The sequence below is a fragment of the Nicotiana tomentosiformis genome, chromosome 2 (assembly GCF_000390325.3).
Source record: "Nicotiana tomentosiformis chromosome 2, ASM39032v3, whole genome shotgun sequence".
Taxonomy (NCBI): domain Eukaryota; kingdom Viridiplantae; phylum Streptophyta; class Magnoliopsida; order Solanales; family Solanaceae; genus Nicotiana; species Nicotiana tomentosiformis.
In genome coordinates this window covers 183,300,333-183,315,488 of record NC_090813.1, presented here as the reverse complement: position 1 = coordinate 183,315,488, position 15,156 = coordinate 183,300,333, and the positions used below count along the sequence as shown (strand labels likewise).

At 34.2% G+C, this 15,156-nt stretch overlaps 1 protein-coding gene and 2 non-coding genes across 3 annotated transcripts; all 3 read left to right on the top strand.

Moving 5' to 3' along the window:
• Window positions 1–2,551: 2,551 nt before the first annotated feature.
• TRNAS-AGA (transfer RNA serine (anticodon AGA)) lies at window positions 2,552–2,633 on the top strand. The gene has a single exon. It is a non-coding gene; the product is annotated as a tRNA-Ser (tRNA).
• A 793-nt stretch (window positions 2,634–3,426) lies between these two features.
• LOC104093085 (BAG family molecular chaperone regulator 4-like) lies at window positions 3,427–7,024 on the top strand. The gene is made up of 4 exons (XM_009598799.4): window positions 3,427–3,814; window positions 4,752–4,993; window positions 5,629–5,775; window positions 6,754–7,024. Exons 1-4 carry the CDS (start codon window positions 3,562–3,564, stop codon window positions 6,925–6,927), a joined length of 816 nt encoding a protein of 271 aa, XP_009597094.1. The 5' UTR covers window positions 3,427–3,561; the 3' UTR covers window positions 6,928–7,024.
• A 3,764-nt stretch (window positions 7,025–10,788) lies between these two features.
• TRNAE-CUC (transfer RNA glutamic acid (anticodon CUC)) lies at window positions 10,789–10,861 on the top strand. Its single transcript has one exon. It is a non-coding gene; the product is annotated as a tRNA-Glu (tRNA).
• The last annotated feature ends 4,295 nt before the right edge of the window (window positions 10,862–15,156 follow it).

Sequence of the window (15,156 nt, the reverse complement as noted above, 5' to 3'; positions counted from 1 at the left end):
CCGACTTAATTGGTTTGGTTTGGTTCCAAAATTTGAAAAACTCACTTACTTGGTTTGGTTTCTTTTTAGGGAAAAACCGAACCATGAACACACCTACCTACTGCTAGTGAAATCATCAATTCAACTGTATCGTCTCCGAAACACAAAATAATCTATATTTATATCTATATATTCTCTCTCTCTCTCTCTCTCTCTCTCTCTCTCATATATATATATATATATATATATATATATATATATATATATATATATATATATATATATATAAAAGCGTGAAGTCCCTTAGCGAAAAATTGTTCGACTTTGTTACCCTCTAAAAATAGAGCTCGCACTAGATAAAATAGTCATTTAATTATTTTCCTAATATTTAGTATTTTAAAATCAATTATATAAATTATTTTCTTATTTGGATTGTGTAAAATAGTTATAACTCGTTCCCATGATGGTAACTACGAGAAATCTAAGCACAATTAAAACTAATCATGCTTATTAAAAATTAGTGTATAATTTATGTATATCGGCTAGAACAAATAAACAATAAATTAGACCAGCTATTTATGTAAAGATCCCAACAGGTCCATGTTTTTAATCCCTAGCTATACTATAATAAAAACATATTTATCACTTTTCTTTAGGTTTCTTAAGAGTTACATTCTCTATCTATATTTACTACTTATATAAAAAAAAAAACTTAATAAAGAGAGCATCCCTTAAAATTTTTAATGTAACTGATAATAGCTCCCCCACCCACCCACCCCCACACACATTGCCCTTTCCCCCTTCCCTTCTAATTATCGTGTATATCAATTATACAAAGCCCCTAAAGGCCTAAAGTCATGTTTTCATCTAATTTTCAAAAGGATTCCGAAATAGTTCTTTCTCTTCCATACATATCAACTCAAATCTCTCATCTTCACACAAATCCATCGACATTATCTCTAAAATTGCAGTAGCAAAGGGTTCTCCATTTACGATTATTAAAAAGTTTTGAAACTTTGAATTCAATATTCGGGTTTTACGAATTTGTGGTTTGTTTGGATTTGGTGTTTTTATAAGTGATTGAGAGCATACCTTTGAGTTTATATCTTATTTTTTAGGGAGATTGGTTAAGTTTAAAGTTAATTTTAGGTAAAATTTCAGATTGAAACTCGAAGAAGAAGAAATTTTAGAATTGTATCACGATTATATGATAATTATATCACAATTGTGTCAATATTCGAATTTAATGAATATGTGATTTGATTGGATTGATATTCTTCCAATCGATTGAGAATATACTTTAGAGTTTATATCTCAATTTTGAGGGAGATTTTTATTTGGTAAATTTTTAGGGAGATTGGTTAAATTTAGAGTTGGTTTTAGGTAAAATTTCAGATTGGAACTGGAAGAGGAGAAAAAGAAGAAGTTTTAGAATTGTATCATAATTGTATGATAATTTCTATCACAATTGTATCAGAATTCTTTTAGGAAAATATTGAAATTGTATCTGATGCATCAATACATGAAAAAATACCTGATACAAATACCGATACAAGTTTAATACAATATTTATATCAGAACTGTGTCAGTTTTTATTAGTTTGTACGTTTTTTATGTGATGTGTTCTTCCTCTTTGATTTTCAATATGAAAACTAAAGTTATGATTATTGGTAGATTTGTACTTTTTTTTTTGGAGATTGTTACTTATTTTAGGTGGAATTTCATATATAAACTCGAAGAGGAAGACGTTCAAAATTGTATCATAATTATATTATAATTATTTTCAAATTGTATTATAAATGTATCATAATAGTATATGAATTGTATATGATACATCGATACGTAAAACAACCCGATACAATATTGTATCAGAATTATATAGGAAATTTATAAGAATTATATTAAATTTGTCTCAAAATTATATCTATATTGTATTTGATTACATGATACAATTGCTAAATTTTAGGTTCGTTCATCTGTGAACATGTTAAGTATATAGAGACTTATTGGATTTTTTATTCGCAACTCTATTAGATTGAAGACTATTGAGCCTACTCGAAGAGACTAGGCAAAAAAAAGAAGAAAAAAAAAAGAAAAAAGGAGAAGGGCGAAAGTCACTCAACCCTCGAACGCAATCAAATATCACAAATATGCGTAGAAGAAAAAGGAGAGAAGGGAGGAAAGAAAAGAGAAATGGATATAATCGAATGCTTAATAGTTAATTGAATACATTAAAAATGAGGTGTGAACCCTTTAAGGGGGAATATATATAATTTATAAAAAGATAAAATTAAATATTTTTTAAAAGCTACAAAACCTAGAGAAAATGGGTAAATAAATTTTTATTATAGTTTATATAGGAAAAACTCCCTAGAAAGAAAAAAGGTTTCTCCATGTATAGATATTAATTAGTCGTAATTAAGCTTGAGATTTGAGAGAATCTCAAATCTGAGGTGTACATTCTCGATATTTTGTTAAGTTGATTAAATTTGAGGTGTCGGCTCTTTGAGATTTGCCAAAAAAACATACTTGTTAGATATAAATAAAGTCTATTAGATTTCATCTCCAACAAGCGGTCGTGCCGGAGTGGTTATCGGGCATGACTAGAAATCACGTGGGCTTTGCCCGCGCAGGTTCGAATCCTGCCGACCACGTTTTGTTTTGTTTCAATTATTTTGGGATTTTAGTCTATGAGTCGGTCAATAGCTCTCTGACCCTCTCCTTACTAGTACTATCCAAAAACCTTAATTCTGTTGTATTCCTCCAGAAATCACGTATTGTCTATGTTACTAACATTGTTTAAAGCTAAAACTTGAGGGAAAAAAATCATAACTACTCCATCTCAATTTATGTGATGGTGTTTTATTTTACACATTTATTTTAAGAATAAAAAGAAATACTTTTGAAATTTGCAGTTTGAAACAAGTCATAAAATATTCGTGGCGACGATAAATCATTTTATTAAGGATAAAATAGAAAGTTTAAAGTTAAATTGTTACTAAATATAAAAATATACCATTTTTTAGGACTGACTGAAAAGAAAAAACTTATAGCAGCGTAATGCACAAGACATCCCGCGTTCACGTATGGTTCAGGAAAGAACCATACTCAGTCCACAATAATGCAAACGTTAGTGATTGGATTCGGGGAAGGACCGCACTAAGCCAAGGCTCCCTTCTTAAAAAAAAAAAAATTGTTACATATATTTAAAAGGAAGAGTACAATGTTGACACGTGGTAGGGCTTGATAAACCGCTACTAAGTGACCCCGCTAGTTGTTGATATATATATGCACAACTTTAATCGGTGGTGCGTGGCTTAATTTGAGAGGCAACCGTCGAAAATCTGACTAATTTAATCAGAATGACATTCACATTTCCTTGAAGTTCCTTAATCAGAGAGATAAAGCAACTAATATAACACAGTCAGTTCAGGAGTCACTTTTCAATGTCCCCATCACAGTGGGTACAAAGTTCTTTTTTATGGTCTCTTTCTTTTATGCTCTTTACTCAATTCATCCTCCAACTTTGCTCAATCAACTTCTCACCTTTTTAACATTTCTCATTTACTTTTTAGTTCCCTTATGTGGAATATGAGAAAATTATCATTTTCTTCAAAACGTAGGAATGAGGTAAAAGATGAGAATAAATACACTGAGAGTGAAGAGGAAAATGTTTGTATTATTGATTGGGAAGTTAGGCCTGGAGGTCTGTTGGTCCAGAAAAGAATTGGAGTTTCTGGTGAGGCCAATTTTGTTGCTGGTCCTATGATCAAGATCAAGGTTTCATATGATTCTTGTTACCATGATCTTACTGTTCCAGCGGAATCAACATTTGGTAAATCACTCAACTTTTGCTTTTTGATATTGTTATATCTCCTTGAGTTTCTTTACATTACTGGTCTCAAGTCTGAATAAATGAGGTAGGTTGATAATCTCTGTTAAATTAATCATAAATTTGTTATGAATATTCACAATTCATACATCAATAGAAAATATAAAGAACTTATAGTATTTTTTTTTATTTCTTTCCTTTTATTTTATTTTGTACTCCCTCTATTTACTTTCACTTGTTCACTGTACTAAAAAAAAATATTTTCACTTTTTCTTGTCTACTATATTAAATCAAGAGAAAGACAATTTTTTTTTTCTATCATTAACTACTCATTCCTCAAATTATTTTTCAAGACTTTTAAAAGTAATATCATTATTATGGATAAAATTGTAAAATACATACTCCATTTATTTTTTCTTAAAGGGGGTGCAAAGTCAAAAGTTGATAAATAAAAGTGAACTGAGGGAGTATAATATAATATTGAATTTTTTATGTAACTAATGTTGAATTGAGATAAACTTGAGTGAAGCGATAGGAACAATGGGGATTCATGTAGTTAACATCAACTTGCTTGGGATTGAGGCGTAATTTTTATTGTTCTTGTTGTTCACCATACTTAACAACGTGCTTAATTAGATGGGATTTTCATAATTTCATGTTCCTAGTATATCTTGATGAATCTTCTTTATTTATGTACTTATATTAGTTAATTTAGCTTAGGGGTGTTTATTAATATTCCTTCGCTGGAAAATTACACTGTATAACATAATTAAAATTTTATTTTGATTATATACTATATATGTTAAATGTCTTTAGCTTTTTCGTGTGTTTACTTCTTTATATTTTGATACCCTTGATGAAATTCCTAGCTCCGTTCCTGCTTGCTAGTATTTACTAAAATTAATTTGTGACTTAGTCGGTTTGTGTTAATCAAATGAAGGGGACCTGAAGAAAATTCTTACTGACAGAACTGGGCTACATCCCACAGTTCAGAGACTATTGTTCCAAGGAAAAGAAAAGGATAGCAATGAATGCTTGCACATTGCTGGTGTAAAAGACGCGTCAAAATTGATCCTAATGGAAGATCCAGCAAGCAAAGAGATGAAGAAAATTCAAGATAACTCTGTCTCTTGTGAAGCCATTGCCCAAGTAAAAGTAGAGGTCGATAAGCTCTCACACAGGGTACGTAAGTGTTCCTGCTAATCAATCTTGCTACAAGAGTCGGAGGTAATTTCACGTGCGGTCATCCAACTTTTGTTTTGTTGCACCAAAGTTATAAATCCTATTTTTGTAACGGAAACATAACTCAAATTTGCATACATGTCACAAAAAATAAAAGTGCCAAGAAAATGCTAAATTCGGTGCCAGAAAGCACAAAGTTACCTTACCACATTGTCATGTAAGTATAGTCACTTCAATAACTTACCTTACGTAACATTCAAAAATTTATTTTCTGACCCAACATAATGCTCGATGTTTTTCACCATATGGTTATCATGGATTTCTTTTATTACTTTAAGTGGGTCATTAAACGGGCTTTTTTTCCGAAAGTGGTGCCATGTGGATTATACTATATAAGGTTAGTTGCCGAAGTGACAACGTCCTAGTTGTGTTTTTCTGGACCAGACGTTTTTATTTTATGTGAAATATAAGTAGTTGAGTTATTTTTCCGTTAGAAAAATTAGTGTTATAACTTTGGTAAAATAAATAGAAAGTTGGATGATCATCGATGAAATTAATCTCTAGAGTTCTGTTTATTTTTTATTTTCTTTCAAAGCAGGGATTCTTGATCATGTAAGTGTTGTTTCTCTTTGTAGGTTGTTACCCTAGAGGAAGCTGTGCTGAAAGGTATGAAAGTCGAAGACATGGAATTTGTTGTCCTTTCAGAGTTGTTTATGATTCAGCTTCTTACATTGGATAGTATTGAATCAGATGGAGAAGCAAGAACTCAGAGGAAGGAGGAGGTGAGTTATTGCATATCTAAAAACAGAATTAAGAACAAAGTTGCTAGTCCTTTTGCCTTTGCTGCTACATATTTTATGTATTTGTTGTTATAGTGGATAAAGTTCACTGACCATGCCTGAAATTTACCATCTATCTGATTTAGGCTAAACAAAATGAAGTTCATGTCAAAAACTTTAACGCACATAGGGGAAGAATTCTTGACCTCAAATAGACTAATTTGATTCTGCACGAGTGACGATGTATGCTGTGGCGGATCTAGACTAAACAGTTATGCGTTTGACTAGAACTAAAGAACAGTATAGTTTAATTTGTAACGTGATTTATAGACACGCGAATTAATTTGATCTAAGAGTATAAAATAACTAAGAGCAAAAATAAATTAATTAAAGAGACTTGAAGAAAATACAAGTATTAAAACAATGCATAGAATTAAAATAATGCATAGAGCAGAAGGAAAGAATGTTGTTAATAGAATAAGGGTAAGTTTAGTCTTTTTTACATACAAATGTTTTGTGCTTACAATGAGTACAAATTCCTATATTTATAGTTAAATTCAGGGAGACGAGATTCCCAAATCAAACTCTTCTTTAATATGAGTAAAGACCCCTCTTGATGGTTGCATAACGGTTGAGTATAAATACAATGGTCGCTCCTTGAATGTTGCCTCCTTCAACCAATATTTTCTTTTCAAACTTTTGTCCCCGTTTTTAGCGTCTTCAGAACCCACACTTTTGTCCCCGATTTTAGCGCCGGTCACATATTCGTAACTGGTGTCAGCTATTTATTGACTCATACCTTATATGTCTTTACTGTCACGTGTCATCTTGACAATCATCCACCTGTCATTCATCAATTTTATCTCATACATATGTGTATGTAAAAATAAAAATTCACATATATAAAAAGCAAAATATACTGAATCTAAATTTTGGATTCGCTATGAATGTCTGACTATCTATTTTTCCATATCTTGACAGGTTCATCGCATTCAGAGTCTCATTGATATGCTCGACAATTTTAAGGCAAGAAACTCTAACCTTATTAGCAATTGTGCTGGTACTTCATTGGTGACTACCAAATGGGAAACGTCTGCACCAAATCGATTACAACAATCCACGAAAATCACTCAGGAGTGGGAACTGTTTGACTGATTAATTCTTAGTTATGAGTTTCATATGAAATGATTGTCTTTTTTAACTCATTCTTCTTGCATATAATTATGGCGAAATACATACATAGACACCTAAAGTTGGCATCTTTTATGGGTTAAGAAATGCATGACGATATATCCAAAAGCGAATCTAGAGCGGGCGTTGTTAATTCAACTGAGTTCATTATTTTTTAAAATTATTTTTGTATATATAAAAAGTTTGAAAATGTATGTATATAACAGGATAACCTTACATGAGATGGGAGCAAAAGCGAAACCACAATTTAAACTTTATGGGTTCTAAATACTACAACAACGATATCGGATTTTAGTAATTGGGTTCTAAATTTAATTTATGTACATATTTAGTAAATTTCTTAATTCATAGACACGATTTAGATTATAACTATTGGGTTCAGCCGAACCCGTACGCTAACTTCTAGCTCCGCCCCTAGACGAGAGCCTCTCATTTTACAACTTTAGCTCAATAAAGAACACTTAAAAAGGAAACTGAATTGGTCTTTCCTATGTATTCTTCATTCGCTACTTCGTCACATTTGCAAAAGAAATCATTTTTACTTCATAGGCAACGTGATGTATTGATTTTGCATATACTCAACAACAACAACAACAACATATCCAGTATGATCCTACACCGTGGGGTCTGGGGATATTGTGTATGCAAATTTTACCCTTATCTTGTGAGGATAGAAATGTTGTTTCCAATAGACCCTCGGCTCAGGAAAGTATAAGCACTACATTAATGAAAATATAGGTAAGAAAGGACAGTACCAAAAAGCCATATAAAAGCAGAATAAAAACAACAAGATAGTAAGGTGATCAACAATAAAAGAAAATAACGGTTAGTCATAAAAACCTACTACCAATAGAAAGTGAGACTGCGTGCCAATACTACTGTTGTGAAGACTCTACACTATCTACCCTACTACCCAAATCCTCGACCTCCATACCTTCCTATCAAGGATCATGTCCTCAGTCAGCTGAAGTTGCGCCATGTCTTGCCTAATCACCTCTCACCACCTCTTCTTTGGCCTACCTCTAACTCTCCATAGGCCCTCTAATGTCAACCTCTCACACCTCCTTATCAGAGCGTCTGTGCTCCTCCTCCTCACATGACCAAACCACCTAAGTCGTGCTTCCCACATCTTGTCCCCAATAAGGGCCACATCTACCTTGTCGCGAATAATCTCATTCCTAATCCTATCTAACCTGGTGTGCCTGCACATCCATCTCAACATCCTCATCTCTGCTACCTTCATCTTCTGAACATGAGCGATTTTGACTGGCCAACACTCAGCCCCATACAACATAGTCGGTCTGAGCACCACTCTATAGAACTTACCTTTAAGTTTTGGTGGCACCTTCTTGTCACACAAAACACCGGAAGTGAGCCTCCATTTCATCCATCCCGCCCCAATACGATGTGTGACATCTTCATTAATCTCCTCATCCCCCTGAATACTAGACTCAGAGTACTTAAAACTCCATCTCCTAGCGATGACCTGCGACTCCAGTCTTACCTCCCCTTCCCCTCCCCGAGTCTCACCACTGAACTTACACTTTAAGTATTCTGTCTTGGTCCTGCTCAACTTGAAACCTTTAGACTCCAGGGTCTGCCTCCATACTTTTGTAGTAGATAATTTCGAGTTAAGAAGATGTTCTGTAGCTAAATCGAATAATTTGGAGCTTTGAAGTTTGAGTAAAAGCCCAAGAAATTTAAATCGGGATCGCGTCCGGGGCTCGTGGACCGACGTTACATACGAAAGTTGGAAGAAAGAGCAAGGGCTAGAGCAAAACAAAAAAGCACTAGTGCGTCGCATAAGGCGTGGCATTAAGCGTTGTATTAGTACAAAATTTCGTCAAAAGTTTAAGAAGTTCAGAGACTTGGAGTTTTTGGGTCTGACAAAAAAATACACTAATGTTAGGCATAGTGCGTGGCATAGTGCGTAGCATCGGTACAAAATTTTATCAGACAAGCTAAGTTCAAAGAGTTTACAACCAAGCAAATTGCATTAATGCTACACACCCTGCGTAGCATAGTGCGACGCATGAAGTATAAAAAGTTTATAGGTTTTTCCACTTTGGCTCAAAGAGGGTAGTTTTGTCCAGGTTCGTTCCTACTTGGTATAAATATACTAGAACCACATTTTTGAGAGGACTTTTGACATACTTTCGACCTAAGGAATCTAAGAAGGAGTTGGAAGAACACAAACATAAGGATTTCATCATTCCTTCCTCACTCAAGACCCGAGTTTGGATCGAATCTATATTTTTCTATACTTTAATTATATTTGTGATGAATTTCTCTATGCCTATGGAGTAGTTTCCTTTAGGGTTTGATGGATTTGGTGTATTGATGATTTTTTGTGGATTATAATTCTAGTTTTATGTATTGAATAGTTTTGGAAGATTTAATTGTGGTATCTATATTCACTAGTTCATGTAACCGAGAGATGCATAACTTGTGATATCTTTGCATTATATTGTTGGTTGAGTTAATAGATTCTTATAAGTAATCGAAAGAGGCTAGTTGAATCATTGATTAAACCTCGTTAGGAGAATAATCGAAAGAGGTTATCCTAAAGACCAATGCACTACGCATTCTTGCATATCTTCACATTGCTTAATTTGGTTCGTCTCGTGAGGTTAAGGCTTAATCGAGAGAGGAGTTTCTGCTGAACGTTTGAACCAATAATTGAGTGAATTCGAAAGACTCACTTGAACATTAGAAGTGAATTATCTAGAGTTAGATCCCGAACAATTATCTTGTACCTATCATATCAAAACCCTACCTTCTCCCGCTGATAACCTTATTTGTTTGTTCTTTGTCTCGATAATCACTAGTCAATAGCTTTAAATTCTCAGTTAATTTTAATTATTAGTCATATAAATCTCAACTGTTGATCCACCTGGATAGCAATCAAGCTAGAAACTACGAGAATACTGTTTAAATCCAATCTCTGTGGATACGATATTATACTATACTATCTTTGATTAGCGAGCATAATTTAAGTGTGTGTTTTGCGCTCGTCAGATATCACCCTTGTTCTTGTATACATGAACTATCGTGCTCCACCTCCATTCTTCGGGCATCTTCTTCATTCTAAAAATGACATTAAATAACCTAGTGAGTCATTCCAAGCCCGCCTTGCCCGCACTCTTTCAAAACTCCGCTGGGATTTCATCCGGCCCTATCGCTTTGCCCCTGCTCATCTTACGCATAGCCCCCTCAACCTCATCAACTCTAATCCGCCTACAATACCCAAAGTCACAACGACTCCGGAGAGTTCCAAATCACCCAGTAAATACTCCTTTGGCTTAAAGATATAATGAAATAAATTCGGAGAATAGAGTCAAATCTTTTAATTTTCGGTATCAATTCAAACATAAAATCATTAATATTGCAAAATAAAATTTATATAATTAGAAATAAGATAAAAAGTAGGAGTAGTACTATACTTCAAAACCTATTATTATTGAAAAATATTTTTAAAAAAATGTTAAAAAGAATTGTTTGATTCTTCAAATATTAATAGTCATCCAAAATGGAACAGTATTAAGAATAGTAACTGACAAATCTGTCATTTTATTAGATAATTGAAGTGAAATTTCTTGTCTCCTATCTTCTTGTGGTTCGCCAATTTAATCATGAAACGTCCAAAAACTTGATCAAATACATATTATTAGAGAAAAATATCCTAAAAACATGTTATTGAATTTGGTGATAGGTCTCTTTCTTAATTCTTTTCCTACTGCTGAACAAAAAAATTGGTAGCGGGTTGCTTGGATTTTCAATCTACATTAAGTATTATTAATATTTGTGCACAAACAGAAACACAAATCCGTTGTAGTCTAGTTGGTCAGGATATTCGGCTCTCACCCGAAAGACCCGGGTTCAAGTCCCGGCAACGGAAACTAATTTGGTTTTTCCAATTAAATGCATCAAAACGATAGACAATTCCTTTTTCCTAAAGAAATGTTGATTTCTTAATTTTTTTTTTGCTCTTTGTTCCGCACAATATTGGGAAAAGTTTTCTGGAAAAATTTAAGGAAAAATAGTTTGTGAAAAAAGGTAACTGGTTTAAACAGTCGTAGTATTTTGTAAGTGAAACGAGATTTTTCAACCGCCTCTTTGCTATTCTCCATCGGAAATGCTTTTTTTAAAGAACTTTAAAAGATTCTTTTTTTTAAAAAAAACTTAAAATAAATATGTTTTTTGAAAAACTTTTTCCTACTTAATTTACATACCTTTTTGCAAACGAACTGTCCAGACTAAAAAGTATTGAATGCGATTTTTTCCCCAGTGATTAGGTTAAATCATAAGAAGTAAAAGGTATTTAAATTAGAGAATGCACGGAGTCCTTTTCTTTTGTTGTAGCTCTAGAAATGAGTTTCACTAAAGAAGGATAATATTTTATCATCATTTGATAATTGAGAGGTGTTTAAAATCTTTTGAAAATTTCAATAATTATTGTCTTGTTCTAATAGTTGTAACTTGTTAGGATCGGGAAACCGGGTAGTGCGAAATTTAGCCAAACAACATTATAATGATAATAACAAAGACAATGCAAGTTGATAATAACAACAATTAAAGAAGATAAAGAAGACACAAATTTAACGTGGTTCGGTCAAGGTGACCTACGTCCACAAGCAGAGAGAAGCAATTTCACTATACCAACAAGAGTACAAAAGAGAGTACAAAATTAGAGTAAATACTCTAATTACCAAATACCCCAAGAGAATAACCTCACAAGACCACTCCAAAGAAAGGGTTCACACAAGTATTTCCCAACACCCACTCTCTTATAAAATACTCTATAATGAAATAAAGGAGGAGAAAGAAAGACAAGAGTGAAAAACTCTTGAATTGGTGTGTTTTTAAATGAGGAGAAACCCCTCTATTTATAGCAAGAAATCATTGGCCTAATAATGGATATTATGTCATGGCAAATGTCATGATCCACAAATTTGTTATAATGGATATTATGTCATGGCAAATGTCATGAACCACAAATTTGTTATAATGGATATTATGTCATGGCAAATGTCATGAAAATTTGGCTATATTACAAATCTCCACATTGGCCTAATTTCGGCTTATATATAGTAAATTTGCTTCACCTTCTCCGCAAAAATCCCAATGGACAAAATCATTCTTCATAAATGCCAATCAAGTTCAGGCAAAGCTTGAACTTGGACACTGGAAGAGGTTTTGTGAACATGTCAGCAGGATTGTCTCTAGTGTTGATCTTCTGAACAGAGACTTTTCTTTCAGCAATGGTTTCTCGGATGAAATGATACTTTATATCAATGTGCTTTGTCCTTTCATGATACATTTGATCTTTAGTCAAGTGAATGGCACTTTGGCTATCATATAAAATGGTAATACCACTTTGGTATAAACTGGGTTCCGCAAATAGACCCTTCAACCATAAAGCTTCTTTGTTCGCCTCGGTCACTGCCATATATTCTGCTTCGATAGTAGATAAAGCTACTACATGTTGTAATGTAGCTTTCTAACTAATAGCGCAACCACCGATGCAAAATACATAGCATGTCAGTAATCTTCTTTTGTCAGGATCACTTGCATAATCTGAGTCTACAAAACCAACCAAAGTGTTAGTATTTCTCCCAAACTCCAAACATCTATTTGAAGTACCTCGCAAGTATATGAGAATCCATTTCACAACATGCCAATGTGCTTTACTAGGGCAAGCCATATACCGGCTTACCACGCTCACTGCTTGTGAAATGTCTGGACGTGTACAAACCATTGCATGCCGATTGCACTGGAATAAGGAACTTGTGCCATGTACCTCTCTTCTTCCTCTGACTGCGGGGACTGAGCAGCTGATAACTTAAAATGAGCAGCAAGATGAGTACTAACTGGTTTAGCATCTTTCATGCCAAACCTCTTCAAGACTTTCTCCAAGTACTTCTTCTGGGTCAGAAATAGCCTGTTGGCTTTTCGATCTCTTTTGATTTTCATGCCAAGGATTTTCTTAGCTGCTCCCAAATCTTTCATCTCAAATTCACTTTTCAGTTGACTTTTCAAGTTGTGAATTTCTGTTAAATCCTTAGCAGCAATGAGCATGTCATCAACATATAATAATAGGTACACAAATGAACCATCATTTAACTTCCGGAAGTAAACACAACTATCATACATGCTCCTCGAATAACCATGACCCAACATAAAGGAATCAAACCTATTATACCATTGTCTTGGAGACTGCTTTAATCCGTACAAGGATTTATTCAACAAGCAAACATGATCTTCTTTTCCTTCAATTTCAAATCCTTCGGGTTGATGCATGTATATTTGTTCCTCAAGTTCGCCATGTAAGAAAGCTGTGTTAACATCAAGTTATTCTAATTCCAAATCATACATGGCAACGAAGGCAAGCAAGACACGAATAGAGCTATGTTTAACAACAGGTAAGAAAATATCATTAAAATCAACTCCTTGTACCTGACTATAGCCCTTTGCAACTAATCGTGCCTTATACCTCGCATCTTCAACCCCTGGAATGTCATCCTTTTTCTTGAAGACCAATTTGCAATCAACAATTCTTTTTCCTGATGGCGGTTTCACAAGAGACCAAGTACCATTCTTGTGGGGAGACTCAATTTCTTCATTCATTGCAATCAGCCACTTGGCTGAGTCAGCACCAAAAACTGCTTCTGAATATTTTGATGGTTCTCCAATTTCTTCAGTTTCCTGTGCAACTGAAAAAGCAAATGCAACATAATCTCCAAACCTTAATGGTTGTTTACCTTCTCTTCTTGGTCTATGTTTGGCTATAGAATACTCCTCTTCTTCTGGTTCAACTTCAGGAGTCTCAACTTCAGGAATTTCAGCTTCTGTCTCAACTTCAGGAGTTTCAACTGTATTTTGCTCCAAAGTTGATGAGCTTGGCTCAGAAGGAATGCCAATCTCAATCTCCACCTGGTTCTGTGTACTCTTTCCTTTATCTGTATTACAAGAACTAGAAGACTCTTTTCTAGAATGTAACATAGATAATTCATCAAAGGTTACATCTCTGCTAATTATAAATTTTGGTGTCGTGGGATCAAGATACCATAGTCGGTATCCTTTCACCCCAGATGTATACCCAAGAAAAATGCACTTTTTAGCCCTTGGTTCTAATTTTCCATCATTTACATGCATGTATACAGGGCAACCAAATATCTTTAAATCAGAATAATTAGTAGAAGTACCTGACCACATTTTCTCTGGAGTCTTAAAGTTCAAAGTTGCAGAAGGAGCTCGGTTGACAATATAACAAGCTGTAGAGATAGCTTCTGCCCAAAAGGCATCTGTCAACCCAACATTTGAAATCATGCAACGAGCCCTTTCTAAAAGAGTTCTATTCATCCTTTCTGCCACACCATTTTGCTGAGGTGTCATTCTCACAGTACGATGTCGAGCAATTCCTTCATTCTTGCAAAATTCGTTGAATTTATCATTACAAAATTCCAAGCCATTATCTGTTCTAAGCCGCTTAACCTGTTTTCCTGTTTGCTTCTCAATCAAAACTTTCCATTGTTTGAAATTTAAGAAAACATTACTTTTATTTTTCAGGAAATAAACCCAAACTTTCCTTGAATAATCATCAATGAAAGTTAACATATACCTGGAACCACCTTTTGATGGGGTATGTGAAGGACCCCAAAGATCTGAATGAATGTAATCCAAAGTACCTTTTGTTCTATGAATCGCTGGAGATTTGAAGCTGACTCTTTTCTGCTTCTCGAACACACAATGTTCACAGAACTCCATATTTCGGTACTTTAGCCACATAAGAGACCTCTTTTACTGAGGATGAAAAGACCCTTTTCACTCATATGCCCCAATCGCATATGCCACAATTTGGTGATGTCAGAATTTGATTTATCTGATATTGAAACTGCAGCAATACCTGTAACAGTAGATCCCAAAAGAGTATACAACGTACCAGATCTGCGTGCTTTCATGATCACAAGAGCACCATGAGAAATTTTTAGAACTCCACCTTCACCTGTGTACTTGCACCCAAGAGATTCTAGAGTGCCCAAAGAGATGAGATTTTTCTTCAAGTTAGGAACATGTCTAACATCGGTGAGAGTTCTCACCACATCATCATGCATTTTGATTCAGACTGTACCTTTTCCAATAACTTTGCAGGCAGCATTGCTGCCCATCAAAACAACTCCACCTCCAATAGAT

Excerpts from the sequence above, each read along its gene's own strand:
- LOC104093085 (XM_009598799.4), top strand. The coding sequence starts at position 3,562 with ATGTGGAATATGAGAAAATTATCATTTTCTTCAAAACGTAGGAATGAG. Across the intron at positions 3,815-4,751 it reads TCCAGCGGAATCAACATTTG|GGGACCTGAAGAAAATTCTT; the intron begins GTAAATCACTCA and ends AATCAAATGAAG. Across the intron at positions 5,776-6,753 it reads GAACTCAGAGGAAGGAGGAG|GTTCATCGCATTCAGAGTCT; the intron begins GTGAGTTATTGC and ends ATATCTTGACAG.